The sequence below is a fragment of the Uloborus diversus genome, chromosome 9 (genome assembly GCF_026930045.1).
Source record: "Uloborus diversus isolate 005 chromosome 9, Udiv.v.3.1, whole genome shotgun sequence".
Classification (NCBI taxonomy): domain Eukaryota; kingdom Metazoa; phylum Arthropoda; class Arachnida; order Araneae; family Uloboridae; genus Uloborus; species Uloborus diversus.
Window position 1 is genome coordinate 143,522,860 of NC_072739.1, and position 16,115 is coordinate 143,538,974.

At 35.2% G+C, this 16,115-nt stretch overlaps 1 protein-coding gene across 1 annotated transcript in view; it reads right to left on the bottom strand.

Annotated features, from left to right (window-relative positions):
• LOC129230542 (A disintegrin and metalloproteinase with thrombospondin motifs like) overlaps positions 1-14,253 on the bottom strand; it is a 60,896-nt gene extending 46,643 nt beyond the window's left edge. The window contains exons 1-2 of the mRNA XM_054864946.1: positions 14,242-14,253; positions 13,940-14,003 (exon numbers count right to left, since the gene is read on the bottom strand). Of these exons, the coding sequence (XP_054720921.1) occupies positions 13,940-14,003; positions 14,242-14,253 (76 nt within the window). The remainder of the gene's footprint in view (positions 1-13,939; positions 14,004-14,241) is intronic.
• Between the last annotated feature and the right edge of the window lie 1,862 nt (positions 14,254-16,115).

Below are 16,115 nucleotides of genomic sequence, written 5' to 3' on the forward strand. Positions count from 1 at the left end.
AAGAACTTATAATTGAAGTTTTTCAATTCGTGCAACTTATCTGTAAGTTACCGTCCCTCAGCCAGAACTACATGCAATATACCAGAAAGACCGGTTATCACATCCATAAACTGCAGTTTCGTCCTTATTAGAACCCATCAGTCTAAATTAATGAATAACCGAGCTGGAGGCGGATAAAGTAAATTTATCCAACCAGCGAGTGTCCGCAGCATGATGCAGTTCGATTGCAGTTCTGCCTTAGCCCTGGCTTAGGGGTGGGAACTTACTGCTTTATACCCAAGCTTGCTTTCAATTCACAAGTCAAACCATACCATGATGCGGATACTCGCTGGGGAGATGAATTTAACTTCATCTACGAGTTTGTTGGCACCCTCTGCTTCAATGAGATAACATCTGCCTCCAGCCCAGTTATCCATTGATTCTGACTGATGAGTTCTAATAAGAACGAAGTTGCAATCTCGGGAGGTGATAACTGGGCTGTCTGGTATATTACATGTCGTGCAAAAAAACTTACTTTTAGTATCTTTCATTCTGAAAATACTCAATGATCAAATGCTATCAGCAGAACGATATCCTAATCTACATGTTTGCAGCATTATTTCAGTTAAACTGCATTTGTTTACTTATTAAGCATAAACGTGGACATAATACATGTTTTCTGAGTCATTACCCTCCCCTCACTTATTCTACCTCCATTTAAAGCAAATAAGTCACTTTTTAATTAATGCCCACAATTTCCAATGAGTTCCTCTCTCGCTCTGGTTCACATTTTCTTGTTCGTTAATGGTTGTTGTGGAACCGTCTAACCGCCTGAATGAGCGACAACTCGTGACGAGCTTTTTTAAAGGGGAAAGCGAAGGATAAGCACGAGTGGGTGGAATTAAACGGAAAGAAGTGTTCCGAGACGAACGAACTTCAGGAACGAAAGTGAAAGTTCCCTTTAAACGGGAAAATTAAGTGAAGTACAGTTTTTGAAAGAGGTGAAGGGTGTGAGTGGATTTTGACCATAAATGATGCAGTTAGAAGCAAAGAGATGTAAGAGGAAGTTTTAAAGTTTTGAGTGAAACGTGTTTAAAGTTTAGATCTTAGGCAGGCATTTTTTTTCTCAAACTAATGCTGTATTTCAGCTTCCTACCAGGGGTTCTAGTACTATATCTTGCCACAAAACAAAACAGATATTCTCCTATTAATTGCAATGGTTATCTGTAAACATTTTATTCTTGCACTTACATGCCTTTACTTCTCACTGCCTCAAATGATGAATAAATTGGAAGGGTTTTGTATTAACTTCAGCATATTAGCAGACAAGTAGTACGGTCAGTTTAATATTAGCAATTTAGCTACAACCCAGTGTATTCAGTAAGTTACCGCCCATTAGCCAAGGCTAAAGCAAAAATACGTGAAATACACCACCAGCTCAGTCATTTCCAGCCGAGGACTGCAGTTTCGTGCTTATTAGCACTCATCAGCCCGGCATAGGAAAGTGACTGAGCTGGAGATGGAAAACCTCTTAAGGAAGCCAAGAGTGCGAAACAAACTGGTAGCTAATATATAATTAGCAGACCAGACGAGTGACCGAAGCAGTGGTTCGGTTCAACTCGAAAATTGAACGCGAGGCAAGGTATATTCAGTAAGTTACCGCCCATTAGCTAGGGCTAAAGCAAAAATACGTGAAATACACCGCCAGCTCAGTCATTTCCAGCCGAGTACTGCAGTTTCGTGCTTATGCTACCCTAATGGGCGGTAACTTACTGAATAAACCTTGCCTCGCTTTCAATTTTCGAGATGAACCGAACCATTGCTTCGGTCACTCGTCTGGTCTGCTAATTATATATTAGCTACCAGTTTTGTTTCGCGCTCTTGGCTTCCTTAAGAGGTTTTCCATCTCCAGCACAGTCACTTTCCTATGCCGGGCTGATGAGTGCTAATAAGCACGAAACTGCATTCCTCGGCTGGAAATGACTGAGCTGGCGGTGTATTTCACGTGCAACACAGTGGTTCTCAAAGTGGTCGCCAAGGGCCTTCAGGTGTCCATTCTAGTCTTCAGGGGGTCTATGTCAGCGAAATAAAAGAATGGGGTACATGACAGGACAATAAATGGCCGCGACCCTGGATCCCATAAAAGCAAGTTGTCGTTTTTACTTAATGAAAGTAGGAATGAAAATGTGTATTTTAGCACCTTATTGATATCATAATAATCATGTGTATTGTGAACCTTATCAAAATGAGTATTTTAGTCAGTGATCAAAAACGTGTTTCAAGTGATTTCTTGTTTAAAAAATCACTATTAAGAGAATATTCCATTCATTGCAAAATTTCTCACTATTAGGTAAATTTTTAATCTGATCTTTTATACATTTTGCTTTTGTTTGAAGATTTAGAACGCTTTAGAGAAGATTTTATCATCTGATTCACTGTCTTTAGAATTTCTGAAATGTAACTATCGAACCGTGTAACATATTTTAGAACTAGCTCTAGGTAGGAGGCATGCTCGTCATTTCAAAAATTTCCAGAGGGGCCTGGGATCTAAGGGCTGTGTTCAATGTTTTTTATAAGGAAAAAAACAACAAAATTCGTGCAAAAATTCCTAATTTCATTATGTTTCTTAAATACACGGAGGGATCGCCGAAACGACTGGCTTGGTATGGTTGCCCACGAAAAACTGTTGATAAAGTTAAAGTCCCTATTTCCTCAAGGACAGAAAAAATTGAAAGTTCTGAAGGCTTCTAATCAAGAGAGGTTGATAAAACATTAGACACCATTTCCCTCGCAAAACTTTTTCATTTTTTTGTCTTTTCACCATAGTTCAATTTTAGACATTTTCTGCAAGCATTTCTTTACTTAGCTTTAACTTAGCCTAAAAGAGAATTAGCTTTAACTTAGCCAACTAGAACGGCTATTGCTTCTGCATGCGGATAACCCTTAAAGCATTATATTTCTGATAAATACAAGCAATTTCAAGTTATCTGCTCAAATACAATGACTACTTAAATGGATGTCGACACATTTATTTTCAGAACTGATTTATTAATCATTTGTAAGAATGAACATATTGTTACAAATCCTGTAAATAGTAATTATTGTAGGAACGTAACCTGTAAATAGTTTCCCGTAATGAATATACAACCCCTTTTTCATTCGGCTAAAGTATACGACCCCTATTTTCTTTCTTTTCATTGATAACGGTCTACTACTTTACAGAAGCGTGTGGAATATTTGAGAAATTTCTTTTCGGTGTATTTAAGCCGTTAGCGATGGATAAACAGTTGAGTTTCGATTGATATTTCGAACTGAGAGCATTTCTTTGCTCTGTTTATAGCGAGGCATTTCGCTGTGTTGTTTTCGTATTTGGAAGTAAATACGTGTGTAAACGTTGAGTTTACGGTGTTGTGTGATAATTGCTTTATTGCTGATGAATAATTTAGCAGTTGTTGAAGATCTTTCCTGTATATAGTGTAAATAAATTTCCTGTGTTTTTATCAAGAACTGTGTCTTCATTTCAAGAAAGTGGAAGTCGCACCGAATCCGTTACAATATGTTCGCATAATTTTTTTCAGTATACGTAAATGAAATCACCCGATGCCAAAATGATGTTATTCTGGACAGAATTATCTGTGCACAAAATTAAACTATTAGTTAAAAGAGTAAAATCTTGCTCATATTACTTCCAGCTGGTATTATTCTTTGGCCAAACTTATATCCGCCTGTAAATTTAATAACCTAAGATTTATGCCGATTATGTAATTAATCCTTCAAGTATGCCTGATGGTAAAAGGATCTAGTGACTAAATACATTGCTCGTGAAATTAACAGTCAACTAAGCATAAAGTGACGAAGTCGCTATGGGCGTGTAATTGAGGTATATATCTGTCCCACGCACTACCAGGGGCACCCAGATGGAAGGTTACTGGAGGTGACTGTGACCTTCCAATGTTTTTCTTACTCGGCAAATTTTGTCTGACGATTCGGAAAAATTTGATTTCTATTCGGCAAAATTATCATTATTCGGCGAAATTGGAGCTCGATTCGGTAAAACTTGGAGTTCCATTCTGCAAATTCAGAATTTCTGACCTTCCACAAATTTAAGTTCGGGGAGTCCCTGCACACTACGTCATCTTTCAAGTATCATCAATAGACTGGCCCGACGAGAGGCTATGTCAGCCCAGTTGGAAACTAGGGGTCCGGGCGTTGGGGGGGGGGAGGGCGACACTGACAAAAAATAGAAAGAAAAGAAGGAAAGAAAAAAAAAGAAGAAAGAGAAAGGGGAGAAAAACTCCGAATAAGAGAAAACGTAAAGATTAAGAAAATTTTACTCTATGGCACTTCAAATAGAATTAATTGTTTTCTATTAATCCTGGTTTGATTTTTTCTTTTCACCCCCCTTTTTCTTCTTTTTCCCTTCTTTTCTTTTCTTTCCTTTCTTTTTCTAGGAGGCGGGAGGGACCCGAAGAGGGCAACTGACAACGGGCCCGCCTTGGCTCTCTGCGGCCCTGATTATAGATGGACTAGGTAATTATTATTCTTTGAGCCGAAAGTCTGCAATCTGATTATGACTCAGTTTTCAACAATCGACAAAATATTTGTCGCTGAAATGATGTCTCACAGACTAAGTGTTGAAGAATCGGTCAATCAGTTAGAATTTGTTGACGAAGGGCTCCTGTTAGCAAAAGATTGATCGACAACAGGAGTTGTCTATGAAATCTTATTGTTTAAAGGAACCCATCTTCTCTAGTTGCATAGCCCAGTATAGGGTCGTTAAACTGGAAGTTGTAAAACATGGAGCATTTATAGTACAGATTTTTTTCTTTCTTTCAATTATACACGTAATATCGCATAAACACACGAACTTAATTCCAAAACCTTTTATCTCTTAGTTAAATCTTTATCACATCACAAAAGAGAGTGTTTTCCCCATGTTCGACTCATTAACCACGGTTCGATGATTTTAGGCCGCTGAAGCTAATATTTATTGTTTCAACGAAGCGTTGCGATTAAGTGTTGAAACAAGGCGGTGTAGGGCAATCATTAAAAAAAAAACTTTAATTTAATTACGATTTAGAAAGAAGATGCTTCATTTAATGAGGATATTTGGATGAAAAATAAGTAAAAGAACTAAACGTTTTGGGCGTTCGTTGAAACTTGTACTGTACAGCATCTTGTTAAAAATTAACAAAATTAAAATCATATATTTATTTAAACTCTTTAGTAATTTCAGATACTTGGATATATTTTATAATGTCGAAAATAATAACTGATTATTGTAATTCTTATTCTTTGACTTAAATTATTGTAATTTCTTCTCTTATTATTTATTGCTCTTCACGGTTTCGCTAACGTATTCATCATGACCTTTAAGCAGACAAAATCTACTTCTCTTACTACTGGTGTTACTGGTAATTTACTTTACTGGTGTTATTGATTTTACTAGTTCATCTTAACGACTAAACAGATAAACTAACTTATGAATTACAATTACAATTAACAATTTCTGCTCTTGATGGTTTTACTAGTTCCATTATCACAACCAATGAACTGATAAATCTACTTCTTTTAAAATTTATACCGCTCTTGATGGCATCACTGGCTCTCTCATTGTCAACTTAACAGATAAAACTACTTTTGTTAAACATTTGCTACTATTAATAGTTTCACTAGTTCATTTATCATAACCACTGTAAAGACTACTAAACATATAAATTTACTTTTTTTTAACACCGCTCTTTATCATTCACTTGCTCATTTATCCTAACAATAAACAAATAAACCTACACATCTTGACAATTATTGATCTTGATGGCTTTACTAGCTAATTTATCATGACCACTCATTAAATAAATGTACTTTTCTTAAAAATATAAATGCACTTCTCTTAAATGAACTCATTCATCATATCCACAAAACTTTAAGTTACTTCTTTTGATATTTACTCCTATTAATCGTTTCACTAGCTCATTTATTACAACCTACAAACATAAATCTTCATTTCTTAACAATTACTAAACTTGATGGTTTCACTAGCTCATTTATCATGACCAATAACAGATAAATTAATTTCTTTTAATACTTACTGCTGAGAAGCGTTTCACCAGCTCATTTATCATAACCATAACTAAAGAAATAAATCTACTTCTCTTAGCATTTGCTGATCTTGTTATGTTTATGTTACACTAATGTCAAATCATTAATACTCACTACACAATTTATCATGACCACGACACCGATAAATATACTTCTCCTAACATTTACTACTCTTGATGGTTTCACTAATTCTTTAATACTCATAATGAATATTAGTAAACAGATTAATCCAATTCTCTTAACATTTTATGCTCATTATGATTTCACCAACCCATTCATCATGACCTCTAAGCAGATATATTCCCTTTTAACAACATTTATTGCTGTTAATAGTTTTACTAGTTCAGTCATCACAACCATTAAATAAATGAATTTATTTCTCAAAACATTTTATGCTCATTATGGTTTCACTAACTCATTCATCATGACCATCAAACAGATATATTTTCTGTTCTTAACATTTACTGCTGTTAATGGTTTCACTAATTCAGTCAACATAACCACTAAACAAATAAATTTACTTCTCTTAATATTTTATGCACATTATGATTCCAGTAACCCATTCATCTTGACCTCTAAGCAGATATATTCTCTTTTCTTATCATTTACTGCTGTTAATGGTTTCAATAGTTCAGTGATCAAAACCATTAAACAAATAAATTTACTTCTCTTTACATTTTATGCTCATTATGATTTCACTAACTCATTAATCATGACCACTAAACAGATACATTTCCTTTTCTTAGCATTTATTGCTGTTAATGGTTTCACTCATCAAAACCACTATACAAATAGATTTATATTTCTAAACAATTACTAATGTGGATGGTTTTACTATATAGTAGGGGCAAATTTTACCCGGAGGAATATGAAGGCTACGCAGATTCTAATCACAGCGTTACGACGCTGCCAGGTTAGGTTTGTCCCAACTACAGCTCATTCATCACGACTACTTAACAGACCAATTTATGATGGGAGAAAGTTTCTTCAAGTGCATTCCAACTAGTTCAAATACAGGGTGTTTGAGAAATACTCCCCTTGAAATGACACAACAGCAAAACCGTGCGAGATACAGGTAGTTATAAAAATAATGGAAACACCTGTGAATAAAAGTGACATTTTTGAATGTACTTCGTACGTAATAAAGAATAAAACTAGATATCTGTTTTTTTTTGTTTTTTTTGAGCAATCACGATTGCTTATTGTTCTCACTTGACTGTTTTGATGTCCTTTGATTTTATTTTCCCACCGCCACCCTCTGCAGCATCACCGTCGACCGGGTCCTCACGATGCTGCTCCTATAGCGAAACCCGTCTCCAGGTTACGTCCATGTCCTACACACACGCGCATACATACACAACTACACACACACAAACACATACACACACATACACCTACACACTTACACCTACGCACACATACACATACACACACGTATATATACAGACACCTACACATACACACACAAAAACATACACACATACATACACACATCTATTCACACATTCATCCATACATACAGACACCTACACATACACACACCACAACATGCACACACACATACACACAACTACCCACACATTCATGCCTGCACACAGACACAAACACATATGCCTACACACACATGCACATACCCCCCCACACACACATTCATACACACAACTACCCACACACTTATGCCAGCACACAGACACAAACACACATACCCCCATACACAAACACACACGCCTACATACACACACTCGTGATTGCGAAAAACATAATTTGAATTCAAGATGTCAAAATTCAAATTAATTTTTCTTTTCTTTTTTTTAAAAAGTATAAATAGCAATGTACATATTTTTGTAGTATATGGTGGATTAACTGAAGTTCTGGACGTCTTGAATTTTTTTCAAGCGTGTGAAATATCGGACCTCTCAAATTTTAAAAGAGGCCAAATTGTTGGAGCGCATCTAGCTGGAGCAAGTGTAACTGAAACATTTCAACTTTTTGGTGTTTTTAGAGGTACAGTATCTAAAGTCATGACAGCATACACTCAGCGTGGTAAGACAAATTCGGCAAAAGCAAAATAGTAGACGGAAAGAGAAACTTAGTAAAAGAAACCGACGGTATTGAAGAGGATTGTAATGTCTAAAAAGTGAACGAACAATATCAGCAAAAATGACCAGAGAACTCAATCACCATCTGGATTCACCAGTGTGAGTGATTAGAGTCAGAAGGCACCTTTATCAACTGAACATTTATGGCAGAGTAGCGATTCCCAACGCACTTGTCATAGAATGTTTCCATTATTTTGATAACTACTTGTAGAAAAGTGAACACAAGCTGTCTGTTGCACCAGTGCTCTGGAATATTTTATGCACCGGTTTTCAAAAATACTAGTTTGAAAATCCAGAGAGTGCTGTAGTCAAATGTATTTTAAATTGGTGTATGAAAGTGCTTACTGGATAGAGATCAAATATTATTGTGAAAGGTTCGATATGGCCCCTTTCACAACAGAAAAATGACCATTCGATTGCATAATGCTATGAAAGGTATCCATATCGAACCAATGAGTTCGATATGGATACCGAACCGATATGGATCGAACCGATGGCAATGAGATTTGATCTCTGATAAATTTGCAGTTTCATACACTAAACAAAAAACATTTCAGGATTCACGTTAGGGACAGGCAAGCCAAGGTACAAAAAGATGGTGGTTTTAGCTGCCCCTTCGCACAGGGCCAGTTTTCGAGAATGGGCAATAACTTGCTGCTACCGCCCTTACCCATCTTGCTTCAATTTCCTTTACTAAAGTTTGTTAAAAAAAAAGAAATGAGTGAACTTCTAAAATATATTTGCTTTGAAGAAAATATCGATACCATAAGTTATAAGTCCTAAAACGTTTTATGCTGTCTTTGAATAAGATGAAGGAGGTAGTTGAAAGGATCGAGCCATATCCCTCGGAAGTGTTTCTAAATTGAAGTCTGGAAAGCGCAGTTTTAATCAATTTCTGGTGGTGTTATAAATAATCGAAGACAAGGTTTAGCATCCATTTCAGGAGAAATGTTCAAAATTCACATTAAAATTCGCATTTTCAGGCAATTGCAGTCAAATTAAGGGAAAGAGAGGTTACAATTATCTCCCCCAAATTATTTTTCATAAATAAAGTCAAGTTTAGGTTATCTTTAGTAAAGTCAAAAGTTTTTCTTCCTTGAAAATTAGTTTTGAAAACGCAATTTTAGATTATCTTTGGTGATTTGTGATGTTAAGGAAATATGGAAGTCTCATATCCTCTCGCCTAAAACTTTTTGGGAATGAAGTCCTGGAAACACATTTCAGGACATCTTTGATGATGTTAGATGAATGTTCAGAATTCAGGACCTGTTCCAGAAAATTTTTTGATATTGAAGTTTAAAAATGTTAGTTAAAGTAAATGTAATGAAGTTAAAAGCTCTATATGTTGAGACGTTTGGAAAGGGTTATCTCGGACTCTCTACCCGGAAATCGTTTGAAACTAAACTCACCAAAACACCATTTAAGGATATTTTCGATCAAATGAAGGAAAAAACGGCTATCCTCCAGAATTTTTTTGAAATGGAAGTCTCAAAAATGCAATTTTAAATTATTTTTGGCGATTTAGAGAGGAAAGAAAAAGTTAAGACTCTCTTCTAGGGAGAGGCAGTTGCCCCTTTCTTAACCCCTCTGGCTACGATCATGCGTAGTAGTGATTTTTGAGATTTTCTTGGTTTAGTTTCCTTTCAAAAGTTTTCGTTCTTAAATAGAAATACATCATAAAATTAAAAAAAAAAAAAACTTTGACATCTGGAACTCAAATTATGTTTTTTCGCAATGACGAGTGTGTGTGTGCGTGTATGTAGGCGTGTGTGTTTGTATGTGGGGTATGTTTGTTTGTGCGTGGAGGGTATGTGTATTTGTGTGTGGGGGGTAGTTGTGTGTATGTGTGTTTTTGTGGGGGGGGGTGTATGCGTGCTAGATGTGTGTATGTGTAGGTGTGTGTATGTTTTTGTGTGTCTGTATGTATGCGTGTGTGTAGGTGTATGTTTGTGTAGGTGTATGTGTTTGAGTGTGTAGGTGTATGTGTAAGTGTAGGCAAGTAAGTGACTCAACCTGGAGACTGTTTTCGCTAGAGGAGTAGCATCGTGAGGCCGGTCAACGCGACGGTGGGGCTGCAGAGGGAGGCAGGGGGAAAATAAAATCATAGAACATCAAAACCATCAAGTGAGAACAATAAACAATCGTGATTGCTCAAAAAAAAAAAAAAAAAATGTGTTTTCAGTTTCTAAGCTTCCCTTGGGCCGGGAGAAATATGCTCAGGGGCTGGATGTGGCGCGCGGGCCGTAGGATGGAGAACCCTTCCATTTACACTATTATGATTTAATCCATAAGATGCAATAAAAATGAAAATAATGCAGTAAAAGCAAGTTCATCTTTTCTGTGCTTAATCGTAATATTAAGCAAGGAAAATTGCTCTGCCTTGGGCAAGTAAAGAGCAGTAACTTCAAATTTTGCATCTGTTTGCATTTTTGTCATCTATTGTACGTTTGATGTATTGTATAAGCTTTCTTATTTGGTTTCCGCTGAGAAAAAAAGCGAGAAAAAGTCTAAATACGACATTTCTCTATTGTCAGTATGGAATCCAAAACGCGTTTCATCAAATAACTCGAAAACTCATTTATGCAGTGACTGCAACTCACCTGCCCACGGCAGTATGATACAGTCTTTTAAAAAAATAACTACTTGTATTGTTTACAAAGTGCATGAGTTTTCTTAGTGAAATTCGAGCCACAATTGAGTGTTCAAACTAAAAATAAGTTGAGAATGATTCGGTTTGGAAGCTCGTACGCCAAATGTTTGGCAGGAGTCAAAGACCCATTTCAGCAAATTGCAAAAATGTTTTGATTTCTGAATGAAATCAAACACACATCTGCAATTGGACATAAGAATTGAAAAACAACCGAAAACTTCGAAAACGTTTGCGAGTTTCAAGGATAGTAATAAATATATCCGGGAAAATAATACATATTTTAATGCAAGATCGATAAAGATAATTTATTGACAAATGGAAATATAATACAGGCAGATTAGATAATAAATATAGCTTGTTTCACTGCAAGTGCGTTTTTCTTTTTCAATATAACATAAACCGCAGCTGTTGATGATAGGCATCCATTCTCCAAGGCTATCCATCCCATATCGGCTATCATGTAAGCCCAATTTATCCATTTACTAACTTTCATTACCTAGCATTACTACATTTACGAGCCTAATACGAATGTTTTCCGTACAATATCCTCCTAGCAGTTCGTATTTTACTGTCCTTGGTCAGGAACGAAATTAATCCTTTCAAGCTACGGAAACGTAAGAACTCGGTGTTAGATATTGTCTTGTTAAACGCCAGATTTGTTTGATTTATAGCTGTGACGTCCTTAGCTCCATATAAGTTGAGAAAAATCGTGATTCAGGGATCATAAATTAACCCATTTAAGAGCTATGTAAGTGAGGAACCAAGTGAAGGTGAATTGATAGTAAAATATATTAATGATTTATTTGTTTTTGAAGAAGTTTTGATCGGCGAAGAGAGTTAATAGTTGGAAAAAAAGATCGCATGCATCTTGGAGGGATAATTTTAGGAACGTATAGTGACAAATCATCGCAAGTATGAGGTAAAAGTTAAGATGGATATTGCATTTATGTATAACTGAGGATTTTTTTGACCTTTCTTCCTGTTTATAAGTTTCTAGCCACGTGACCAGAAAAAGAAACACGCATTTTAATATATGTATATTCTGCTCTTGCTTCGGCTCAGACGAAAATCACATTAGCAATGTGTTTAGGGGACGTCCGCAAGTGCTCTCACGTTTCGATGAAAGATGGGGGGGGGGGGGGGGAGATCGAGAAATTGCGACAATTTGTGACAAGGAGGAGGGAGGGCTAACAAGAAGTGTGCCATAACACGTTGTTCTATAGCCATATATTTATAAAAAAAAAATAGTGTGACATGTGACAATAGAATGAGGGAGGGGAGGGGAGAAAAGTGTGACAAAGGGATTGGAAGAAGTGAGTTGAAGTGGGACACTTGATGACAAAGGTGCCCAAATTTGTTGACAAAAGTGTGATATCATTTGAGGCAGTGAGAAGCAAGGGGATGTGAGTGGAAAATTAAAAATTTAGAGATAACCAGTACTAATAGTAGGAGAACCTCTCCTCTGGGGCTAGAGATAGTACTAGTAACTCTGGTAGGTGCTGCTGTGTAGCATGAATTAGAAAAAAAATCAATAAAAGTCTACCTAGGACCTTATCTTTGAACGCGTTTTACTCAAAACTTGAAAATGTCCACTTACATCCTTTTTCTTCTCACTCTAGAGCAGTTTCCGAAATGTAACATAATCCAGAGTATCGAAAAGCATAAGTGGGGCAAAGAAAAATACAGTCGAGCCCGCTTATTAGAATATCGGTTAATAGAATATCCCGCTTATTGTAATACATTTTCAATGTACCAAACCAATGTAATGCGTTATTTTGATCCCGGTTAATGGAATATCCCGCTCATTAGAATATTTTTTCGTGGCAAAATGGCTATTCCATTAAGCGGGTTCGATTGTGGTTAGCATCATTTACCTTTTTAAAAATGAACAAATTGGAAATTTGTTTTGCACATTACTGTGTACAAAGAAAGAACAATGTGTTTTAAAATCAAACTTGCATTGAAACATTATTTTTCTCTTTTGGCAGTAAATTTGTACTTTAAAAAAAGGGCAATTTTTCACTTCATGGGTCAAAGTGAAAAACAAAATATTTTTCTAATAAATATTTTCTATTTGAATACTGAAAAATATTTTCGATCAAATGAATGAGTAAATAAAAGAATGAATGAATAAATGAATAAATAATGAAACAACAAATGAATAAACAAATAAATAAATTGGCTACTATAGGAGAAAAAAAAAGATTGAATAAAAGAGTGAGTAAATACGGAAATAAAAATGAATAAGTAAATAAATGAATTAACAAATGAAGGAAAGCAAATCAATTATTTACTGATGAATACATAAGTGATTGAATAAACTAGTGAATAAGTAAACGTAATAAATTATTTCAATTTGCTCCGCTTGTATTTAACAAATTGTATTAAACAATTAAAACAAAACATGCTTAAATTTAATTAAATAAGTGTTCTGGACACCAGTAGATCTCAATTCATTCTTTTAATGTTAATTACGAAAGCAGTATCATTTTATTATAAAAAATAATTTTAAAAAATCACAAAATATTAAAATATGTATATCAAATTTTCAAAATGACTTTATTATACAATTGTAGGCCTTTGTCTTTAGGGCTATTCATTTTTGACTGTATTCTACTTTATCGTTGGCACCATGCTGAACTAACGAATGTGAAAAATCCGGTTTTTCAAATTCGATGTTTGCCGTAGTATTCAAAAAGGGCTACTGGTTGAAACTACTTCAAACGATATTTTTTTTAACTCTTAAAGTTATCTATAAAAAGGAAAACATTTTGAAAAAAATAACGAGTCAGGTGGAAAATATATTTGGTATTGGCTCTCCTGAAAAGTGCCAATTTTCACATTCGTTATTTCAGCGTAGTGCCGATGATATGTTTAAGAGTTGAAATATTGTTAGATAGTTGATGCTGTAATCTGAAAATATTTTACCTTTTTATTTTACCCTGCTATTTCACTTTTCCCCACATTCCCCTAGTTTAAAAATATGCAAATATTTTGACTCTAGCGTATAGTGACGCATAAAAGTGCTTTCCTTTTATTCAAATGCCGCACCACACTAAGTTAAACATGTTTTATTAAAAATTAGTGATGGTGAAAATATGAAATAACTCACCTTGATCATGTGACTCGACATGGAATGTCTGTTTTAAGAGAGTGGAGTCCATGCGTTTATGGATCTGAAACAAAAAAGGAATAATTTTCAGGACAGTTTTTTGCTGGAACTGAAAAAACGTAAGTAACAAATAAAGTATTAATATACTGCTTGCAATACACCGACAGTCCGTTTATGACATCCAGAGACTGCAGATTTGTTCTTCTTATGGACTTTTAAGTCTGTAATAGCTTGGTGATTAAGTGCTGACATGTAACTTGAGATCTTTGGCGACTTGTTTGGCGATTGCATGAGGTAAATACAAAAGTATCCATTTTTGATATGAATATTATCCTTATATATACTCCGTTCATTCATGATGGTAACAAATACTGCTTAGATTTTCACATCGCGATTTGACAGGAATGCAAAGCGTTTTGCATCACTACACTTCAGAAAACTGCCTAAGCTATGTTAGGCATGATTAGAATTGTTCCTTAAAAATCTTCACTTCAACAGTAAGCAACATTTCCTACAAAAATAAGTGGTAGCTTTTAGATGTTGTATTCTAAGGGGTTGAAAAGTGGAGTAGTATTTAATGTTAGATACTTGGAATTGAAACTCAGACCGAATGTCATTAAACCATGTCAATGTTCATTCATTAGTTTTTTAGGAATGAATAAAATTAAAGATAAAGATAGCACTCGCCATATGAGTACTAAATAAAAAAAGTGGAGACTAACAATGTTATTATCGTTCGCCTATCCGGTCCCCACTCTCCCTATCAGCAATTGAAAGGTTCAGAATTTGAGATCCAAAAACGTTGTAGACGATGGTAAAAGGCTTTGATCTTCTATTCCATACGATACAAATGTTCCCACCATAAAGGGAGACCCTATAAGACATCACTAGGATAAAGGTCACTGTGCCCTCTTATAATCTTATTTTATTCGGCAAATATTGTGTGACGTTTTGGCAACTTCGGGGACAGTATGGCAATATTGATGCCCCTTACCCTCTTCTTTTTCAAGCTGCCAATGTAACTTTTGAATAGATGTAGAGACTTGTGAACTGTGGTTTTACTTTATCATTAGGTAAGATTTGGAGTTTTATTTAGTAAATTGAGAATCACCTGCCTTCTCCTTCAAAAATTTAGGTCCAGGCCATCCTTTTTGTCTGGGATGATTTTTGTGCTATAGTAGCTATTTAAAAGCTAATTTGTTGTTCAATTACTTTATAAGGTTTAAACAAATGTGGCAATAAAAAAATATTGACGAATAATAAATTTGTCTTTACTTGCCAATGGCGATTAGAGAAATTTCCCCGTTTTGATGTTTGAACAAAATAGGTCAGTCAAAATATGCTTTGACACTTCCCAGCTTTTTGAATTATGACAACTTCCCAGCTTGATAGAGATTTTCCACTGTTGTTGGACATTAAAGCAACTCAAGTAGGTTGTACACATAAATTTAATGTAAGAAACTAAATGGAATTCTTACTGGAGGATGTTGTTTTTGGAGTCTAGCCTGGACATAGTAGTTGTTTACAAAAAGGTGGGTGCAGCAGAAGAAGAATATTTTCCACATCTTCAGCTCGTTGTTGGAGGTAGACTCCAGGAATGTAGTTCACTATAGGCCAGCTGTGATGCCTGTAAGAGAAAAATAATTTAATGATATATGAAAAAAAAATCAGAAAGCAATGTTATTTTGCACAAAACAGACTTTCTAACGAAGCAGATTAAAATTTCTGAAGATTAAAACTTGTGAATTTCACTCCTCGTAGTTCCTCATTTTTGACGTCTCATTAATGGATAGAAAATTTTTATAGCAAAAGAATCTATAAAGTAACACAATTCATTTCTGAAGTTAACCTCTTTTTTTTCTTTTTTTCTTTTTGTGCTCGATGAAGGTAAAACGAAAGTAATGAAACGAATGGAACCAACGGTGACGTCTTAAATTGGCAACAGCCTGGTGATAGATACATCGTCAAATTAGGATCCAAAATAAGATGTCAAATCCTGTGTCAGTTAGGTGACTTGGCGACACTTCGTGTATAAGCAACAAACAACTGGCGAGATTTTAGTTAACTATTGCTGTAAAACTGTCTTTCTTGCAATTGTTGTCAGTGAACTGAAATGTCGTTTTAAAAATGTTCTCTATTGATTCTAAGGCAATTTTATATAGTAGTTATATTTCTT